The 8,922-nt window shown below is 39.2% G+C and overlaps 1 protein-coding gene across 1 annotated transcript; it reads right to left on the bottom strand.

Annotated features, from left to right (window-relative positions):
* Window positions 1-3,146: 3,146 nt before the first annotated feature.
* Window positions 3,147-4,770, bottom strand: LOC117295258 (tumor necrosis factor alpha-induced protein 8-like protein 1). Its single transcript, XM_033777801.1, has one exon. The coding sequence runs from the start codon at window positions 4,702-4,704 to the stop codon at window positions 4,204-4,206; it is 501 nt and encodes a 166-aa protein (XP_033633692.1). The 5' UTR covers window positions 4,705-4,770; the 3' UTR covers window positions 3,147-4,203.
* Window positions 4,771-8,922: the final 4,152 nt, after the last annotated feature.

The raw sequence follows: 8,922 nt of genomic DNA, 5'->3' as shown, positions 1-8,922 counted from the left end.
TCATTAAGCTATTCTGCAGAATATCATTGATACAAGACACAAGTACTGTACATTGAACGTTTTGACCAGTAACCTGCTTTTGCTAAGCAAAATTTGCCTGTGTTAAGCAAGTTTGGACACTTGACAGCTCAATGAAAATGGGCTATCCTTTGAAGCTGGCATGTACATGTGTCTAATTCGCCCAACTTTACTATTTAAAATCAAATACTGTTCGAAACAATAGTTAGTCCCTATATTAAATAACATGTTTCTATAAATATCACCCTTTGTTTTAACTATAACCGATACTGAAAGTTGTATAAAATTAAACAATAAAAAATACTTTTTTAACAACTTTACATTTTGTATATATACCAGTGACGCTAATGCCATGAACTTCAATATCCTTCGTCAATAGACCTCACACATTGACGCCATTTCCCACCATCTTGAAGGTATGCCGATGTTAAAACAATAGAAATGCACATCATTGTACGCGCTACACACAGTATGGGCCAATGAGCAACCTTCTTTTTTGACCTCTACCGAGGACACCCTATACAATGACAACAGGTTCATAAGGTCTACATCTATAGCAGCTAAGACAAACAAAATGCATTTCCCGAGAAACCTGAATTCACATCAACAGACTTGTTGAAGCGCTCTGATTTGATGCAGAAAGTAAAGGTCAGATTGACTTCCATGGATAATAAAGATACCGACACAGTCAAGTACCAGCAACTTCTATCAAATAAATATATCAAATAAAATAAACGAGCAACTGAGAGTGGTGCTTTATATGGACAGTCACGTAGAGATGAAAGTTAATAATCAACTTTAATTGCATAGTACAAAAAAACGGGGGGGGGGGGGGAGGAATAATTAAGTTTAACAAATAAAGACACCAAGTAAGCCATATAAAACGGTGTTTTTAAAAGTTAATGCAATATTTTGTACCTGAATTGCCAAACAGCTTATATTAATCAAAGTTCATCATCATTTTAGGATCAGACTAACAGTAAGCATATGTTTGCAACTAGCTTTGAACTCAACAACCAAACTTCCCCAATTGGGATATACTTCTACCCTGGTTTCTCTCAATGAGGACACCAATGCACCAATCAGGAAACCTTTACAAAACTGTCCTAATTGGGGTGTACATCTACCCTGATTTAACCCGTCTTCCAGTCTGCCGTTTTTTTTCCAATTGAGGATAGTAATGTCCCCAATCAGAAAACCATATATGTAGGATAACAACCAAACTACCCCTATTGGGGGATATACTTCTCCCCTGATTGGAACACTCTTCCCAAATGAGGATGTTAATGCCCCCATTTTAGAGAAAACCAGTGTATTTTATTTTTCTCTTTATAGTTGTATATGTGTTGTTTTTTATTCTGCGCCTCGGAATAGGGTCTTGTACACTAGATAGATGGCGCATTATAAATGCATTATTATTGTTATTATTATTAAAAACCAAACAACCCTAACTGAGATATAAATCTACCCTGATTGAAATCGTCTTCCCAAATGAGAATATCATCGTACCCCATTCAGGAAACCCTCGAGTGTCAACAGCATATCTCCTCCTATCAACATGAGAATTACTTCTCTGTTGTTCTTTTTTTCCAGTAGCTGAGCTTCACCTTTCCACAAATCTGGCAAGAAACAGATGAATGGTGAACCGGGTAGCAACCGCATCGTGCATCACAGCATTTCTTCTAGACTATGTTTTAAGATCTTGTGACGACATCAAGACTAGGATGAATACTGACTCATACAACCTTACATTACGCAATTTCATAGAGCTGCTTAAGCAAAAAAAGTGGCTTAGCACAACAAAATTGTGCTTATAAGATTGAGGTTACCAGCTAAACGATCATTCCACAATCTGTGGCTGCATGGTATCCTGCTCATTTCTGCCTAGCAGACAATTGTTAAGCATTTTTCCTCCTTAAGCAGCTCTGTGAAATTGGACCCTGGGTATCATCCAATTCTCTAAATTGCACCTCCCATAAAACATTGATTGATAAAATCATGAAAGATGAAACCATCTCTTGCCTCATTGTATTCACAACGAATGAAAGATCCAATTTCTTTCTGTTATAGAAGAGACCTGACTATGTTGTCATCCCAGCCTCATTAAGGCCCGGTCCCACTGCAGCGATAACGAGAACGATAACGACGCAAAGAGAACGCGTTCCATTTGTTGAATGAGCGTGTGCATGTTCTGTGTGGAGCAATTCAACCAATAGAATGTGTTCTCTCTGCGTCGTTCTCATTATCGTTATCGTTATCGCTGCAGTGGGACCGGGCCTTTATGGTTCCATACAGTAAAACAGATGAAAACCAAGATGGCCGCAACATTAGCGAATCTATTTCTGAAAGGCAAACCCTCTTATCAATGATACCGTCCCATCACATAATATAATGCACATTTATGGTATTGCAGTCTCAACACAACTCATGCATAGACCATATCACCTTGCGCTACAAAAATAAATTACTGCGCAAACTCCACTGCGTTCCACGGCAAGATGTGTCGTTGTTCGGATGGGAAGAAACTCCACATTAAACCAAGTGTTGTAAAATAAAAATAAAAATAATTATGACATCTGAATAACTGATAAGATGTGCTTTACTTCTTTACATCAGAAGTTGATACAAATACTATTCCTCCATCTGCATAAAATTTAAGGTTTATGCTTTCCTCTCTTCATCAGCTATGTGCACTTTGACCCCTATAGGAAGTCCAGGTTATTTGACACTTTTTGTAAACATACATCACAAATCACATGGCTACCATCAATCAGTTTTTGGTTAGTGATCAGCAACACCTAGTTCATGTTAGTCTTGGTGCAAGACGTTTCTCGTTTCCCTTTTCACGCACACCGCGGCCAATTCACCAACAGCGCCCGCACCGACTCAATCCGCACCGACTCACGTGACTTAGTTCACCCACCGCTCCCCCGCCGGAGCGGTGAGTGAACTAAGTCACGTGAGTCGGTGCGGATTGAGTCGGTGCGGGCGCTGTTGGTGAATTGGCCGCGGTGTGCGTGAAAAGGGAAACGAGAAACGTCTTGCACCAAGACTAAGTTCATGTCCGCCACTGGTCCAGTTTCTGCATGAACAGTTCCTCACATGACCTTTATCCCCTTTTTTTGTTAACGATACACAGCTTTGAATAAAATCCTTTCTACAGGTATGTGGCATTTCAACTAACAGTTTATAAGTGTATTTTTTTGTGGCTTTTCAACTCCCGATATTTTTTCCTGCATATTTGGAAGACATGCTTGGATATATAAGTTAAACAATACATTTAGGTCAGGTCAAATGGTGTCTCATACTGAACTCGCTTCATTGGTTCCCCAATATATACGTATACAAAACACAGGGCCGATACTCGATGCATAAAAAGGGCACCAGGCTTCTAATTATTTGATGCATGGCAATTCAGATTCTGTTGTGTGGTTTGCCGTGGTGTCTTGTGTTAAGTTCAAAATCAAATTTTCGTTTTCCGCTTGAGTTGTCTTATATCACGGTGGAAAATTGCTGCATACCTTTAAAAAGCTTAAGGTCTGAGGTACTAGTCTATTTTATCTGGCAACCCCATTCACATGTCAATGGACTTGTCTGAAAATGGCGAGGGAAAAAACGTCTAATATCTTTTATCAGAAACACATATATTCATGGAGCTAAATGATGTACGGAGTAACCAGTGGTAATTTGTGGTAAAAAGGTCGGTCTCATAAACCACCTCACATGCCGCAACAAACCCAGTATGCAACAGAACCTGTTCCTTGCTTCGCCTGTACTCTCAAGAATAGTATACTTCTGGAAGTTGTGATGACCAGCCAGGATCTCTCTTTTACTTGAACACGATGGGTTTCTCCAGTCAAAGGTCGAGAGGGGAGAAACACTATATATGTCCATATGCTGCATCCTCTGAATGTTTTTTGCTTTCCCAATCAATTTTCAGTAGAGGTGGATGTGCATGTATTCGTCCAGACTTAGTCAGTCTGTGCCAGTTGGCCATTTCCTCAGTCAATCAACAGGAAGTATGTATGTTACAGTTCCACAAGACTATTCTGTTCGAAGATTTAAACAATAAAAAAACCACCTTTGAGAAATTCTTGAGTGGGGGAAAAAGGAATGGTTAAGGTAACAGTTGCATCAAGTTCCTTTTTGATTAAAAAAAACACAAAATTCTCAAAAAAGTTTTTTTTAAATGTGGCCCCCTTCGATAAGTTTATTGAGTCCCACCATGATCTTGTCCAGGTGGGGTTTCAGAGGAGTGTCCGACGTAAAGACGGTCTCCATGAAGGCACTGTTCGTAAAGAACTTAAAGACGTGGTCAATTCGACCGATTGACTTATCCCTCAGGTGTCTCTGTACGAGCTGCGTCAACATGTCCGCACAGCCGTCCAGAAGTCTCGTCAGATAGTCCCTGTCAAAACTAAACTCCACCTCGTAGAAACTGACAAACGTCATGATGAGGGTGCGGAATTTCTTCCGGAAGTTCTCCGCCAGGGCAAGTTCTTCTTGGTTGAACTGATCGTTGCGATACAGGATCCCGATCTTGATGGTGACCTTGATGATGTTCTTGATGATCTTCTCGGCATCTTTCTTGTTGCCTGTATACTGCTTGACCATGCTGGACAGGTTGTCCAGGACGTCCCCCATGGTGTCGTCGATGAAGAAGTTGGCCACACGCTTGGTGGACATCTTGCTGGCAATTTTCTTCTCAAAGCGTAGCGCCAGGTTTTTGGAGTCAACGTGGGTCCCTGCCTCAGCCACTGTAAGGAAATTGAGAGAAATTGAGATCAAATCAGTATAAACCCCTTGAATTTGCCACAATCACTATGAGGTCAAACAATGGAAATGGGCACGCATGTATGCACCACGCACAACTCACAGCCAATAAAGTGCAGATTTTCGTGGTAAGTGATGCTATGAAATTGGGCACAAGCTAGGAACTGTCCTAGTTCATCAAAGTCCTCCAGTTCATAGCAAATCAACACACAAGAATGTTTTCAAACACAAAATGGTTCTGAAATGTTTGGGGTGGTTGGGGCACCGACGATATAAATACCAATGTAAATAAACTGTAAATCTTCACACTCTCAGAGTGCAAGGTGGTACTACATTTGGAGTCTATGTTTAATGTCGGTGGACACTATTGGTAATTACTCAAAATAATTATTAGCATAAAAACTTTCTTGGTAACGAGTAATGCGGAGAGGTTGATAGTATAAAACATTGTTAGAAATGTCTCCCTCTGAAGTAACGTAGTTTTCGAGAAAGAAGTAATTTTCCACGAATTTGATTTCGAGACCTCAGATTTAGAATTTGAGGTCTCGAAATCAAGCATCTGGCAGCACACAACCTTGTGTGACAAGGCTGTTTTTTTTCTTTCATTGGACGACCAATTGAGCTCAAATTTTCACAGGTTTGTTATTTTATGCATATATTGACATACACCATCTGTGAAGGCTAGTCTTTGACAATTACCAATAGTGTCTAGTGTCTTTAATGATTGATAGACGCTATGGCACATATTAAGCCGACTTACAACATACAAAGCCTCCTATATTTTAAGACCAAAATACAGATTTCAGAAACAGATTATGACGCACAGCACACACCCAACCTGGCGGCCCGCGGCCACCTGAAAAGTGTCACCAATCTCCCTGGGTACTGTGACCAGGCTTCAGGCAAATGGGAGATCGGATTAACAAACCGTAGAAATGAAAGAAAGGCGAATCCCAAAAGTATGGCTTTTTATGTCAAGAGGGTTGGTAAATGTCATCACGTTCATCGTGATGTCAGCCGTGTCTAGTTTTTCACAGGAGGCGGAAAAAGGGCGGATGGAGTGTGTCTTAAAGGTACGCAGCATTTGGAATCAACATGTGTTTGTTGAAACTATGCGAAAGACTCTTCCGACAACCAACGATGATAGCTGAGTGGATAGACCTTTATCATGTTGCCACCATCTTGGTCATGTTCCTTGAATCCAATACCAGCAATAGATAACAACATTCATTATATGAATAGGAACCATTTTATTTCTCCTTCCAGCCTCGGATTACAATACATTGATTTCAATGGGAGAATAACATCATTTTGAACATTTACGACAAGTTTCTGTGTCTAAATAGTTTGTAAAAAAATTCAACAGGACACAAAACTTGAGGACAAAGGTGTGTGTTACTTAGAACAAACTTTGGATTCATTTCATTTCGGAAATTACTTTGTGAAATCAGTTTCCTGTTTCTCTGGTTGAGGTTTCCAGATCCTGGTAAGCAGAAACTCCTTTCATATTCATCAATGCTTCCCTTGGATGGACACTTTCTCTCGTACATCTGTGTGATAATTATGCAATATTGATAGAGCTATTGACAATACAAAGGTGCTTTGGATCGAGTGCACTCTTTCTCACTATATTTAAAGGGGGCCCTAAGGTCAATATCATGAAGAAAACGCTTTTGATGTGTACACATATGGGCTGTTGTTAGCAGCACGTGTGGTAAACAAACAATACTTTGGGAGTTAAGTTTGTATTGTGTGATGAGGAAAATCAGTCCAGCCCCCGCGTGTGCGACATTTGCATTTCAGAAAGTGACCTATCTGGAAACGTAGTAATTTTCACGAAGTGACCTATCTCTATAGGGTGTCTATTATAAATTAGTTTGTACACCGTACTCTGCGGGCAAAACTTGTTTGTTCATTTAAATAAAGTGACTTATGTGTTTAAAAATTAATTACTTATTAAAATATTTGCAGGAAATATGAACACAAATTGACTTTTCTGTATGATAAAATCAGCCAGCTTTATTTTTGTTTAAAAACAAACTAAATGATAGCAAGCAGCCCCCGATACAGCAATTTGGAAAAAAAAGTGCAACTTAAATCGAGATTTATTCTAAACTATTTACTGTGGAAGAGATCCATTTTATAGGTCTATTCATGGTCAAGCAAAAATAAATAAGGGCACAGCAAAACATAAGGGCTCAAAATAACCCTTGGCGCCCATCACAGCAATTGCTGTGGTGCCCTGTGCTTTTGCTGTGGTGCCCTCTGGAAGGTTCCAATAACACTTACATTCCCCAATAGAAGTACCCTTACTAGAGAAATGCTGTGCCCCTTTAAGAGGGAAGTTCATGGTCTACAAAAAAAAAACCAGCTTCAACAATAATGCCCTTCTTCCGAGTCCACTCCTCTCCATCCCCTTCTCCCTTCCCCTTCAAACCTGGGCCCAATTTCATAGAGCTGGTTAAGCAAAAAATGTTACTTAGTTGTCCACTAAGCAGAAATACGCAGGGTACCAGTCATGAATTGTACATGTAACATGGTAGTTAAACAGCCAATAAAGAATGATCTCAAATATATAGATATTACAGTTTTCTAACAGCTGCAGTCCATCCAGGAAACATAAAAAATATAACGAGCCTCTTACCTTAAGTTAAAACATGGTAAAAAATGGGTTTTCTCCAGAACGCTCCATACCAAGTTTCTGAAAAACGTGGGGTCAAACAAACCCGCGCGACAAAGGAATGGTGACGTCAGTGGCGGCTATTTGGTGTGGAAATGCCAAAGCTGGAGAACTGTGTTCAAAACCAATATGGGGAAATTCGTCACTGGCGTCCAGGGTCATTATAATAGATAAGCCGGTTTTGACTCTCGGCTGAAAAAGCCGCGCGGCCGGGTGCATTTTTGACTCGAGATATTTATTACTAAATGCAAATTTTGTGAGTAAAATGGTTATTAACCGGTATCTGCGATGTCTATTTGGCCATAAAAAGGTAATAGTTGACATATTGGGATCATCCTTTATTGGCTCTTTAAGCTTATAACCTCATTCTGGTTAGCTACTTTTTGTGCTTAAAAACAGCTCTATGAAATTGGGCCCTGAGCTAAAATAAGCTCCACCGCAGCACATCACGTCCCCTAAGGCAAGCCTAAAGTCTTCTCATTCCGCAGGACCCCTACATATGATTTCAAAGTCCATTGGGCTTCAATGATTTGTAAATAAGAAGAAAATTTCAGAAGGAGATGTTGAGATTTGATTCTCCTCCAGGCAGTGATTTTCTGCATTATTTGATCTGCCGGTTGACAGAGCTTCTAACGATCTTAAATTTCAGGGCAGTTCAGCTTGAAACGTCTTCAAGGAGACTGATGGTGTTAACCATTAATTCTGGCAGATTAGTTTGAGCAGTATCAAGAACTTTGCCAGGCCTGAGAATTGTTATTATCAAATTATTCAGTTATGAAATCTTGACAGGGATTGTTTCTCTATGATATGAACAAATGACCTACCACTGAAAACAAAACAGCTGCTATTTTTTCAGACACTATAGGGAACAATTTTTTTTTTTTTTTAAATATTCAAGTAATAAAATATAAAAATTAAACAAATTAAACTCATGAAAATTTCCTGTTATAAATTTAAAAGTATGGTTATTTTTCCATTGTCCATTTTGTTCCATAACAAGTTTTCCTTTGAGGAATTATTTGTGTTTAAGTAAAAGACAATCAGTTTGGAAAATGAGATAACAATTTTTTAACAAAATTTCATGTGTGATTTCTAGAATACTGTTATTTTCTTTAATAACTGGTAGAAATGGCTTCAAAATTGTGATTTTTTTCCCCATATCAACTTGCTTGTAAGAGCAAGGAAGTTTTACTTTTAGAAAAGAACGACAAGACAAATTGAGGCAATTATCTACATACGTCATGGCATTACAAACTTGTCATTCCAACAACTTCAGCAGAAGTATCAAGCCAATTTATTTTGTCGTCCGTTAATTGACATACACTAGAGTCTTGTTAGTGGTCAGCAATTTCTGGAGTCAGAACACCTACGCTTAAAGCTAATCCAGGCCTCAGACACTTCTTTCTTGTAAGGGCAAGGTATAGTTTTACTCTAAGGGCAAGGAGGTTTTA

Source organism: Asterias rubens, chromosome 10 (assembly GCF_902459465.1).
Source record: "Asterias rubens chromosome 10, eAstRub1.3, whole genome shotgun sequence".
NCBI classification, from domain to species: Eukaryota; Metazoa; Echinodermata; class Asteroidea; order Forcipulatida; family Asteriidae; genus Asterias; species Asterias rubens.
Note: the sequence above shows the minus strand (reverse complement) of the source record. Positions and strands in the feature narration are given on the sequence as shown.

Coding starts and splice junctions, on each gene's coding strand:
- LOC117295258 (XM_033777801.1), bottom strand. CDS start 4,704: ATGTCCACCAAGCGTGTGGCCAACTTCTTCATCGACGACACCATGGGG.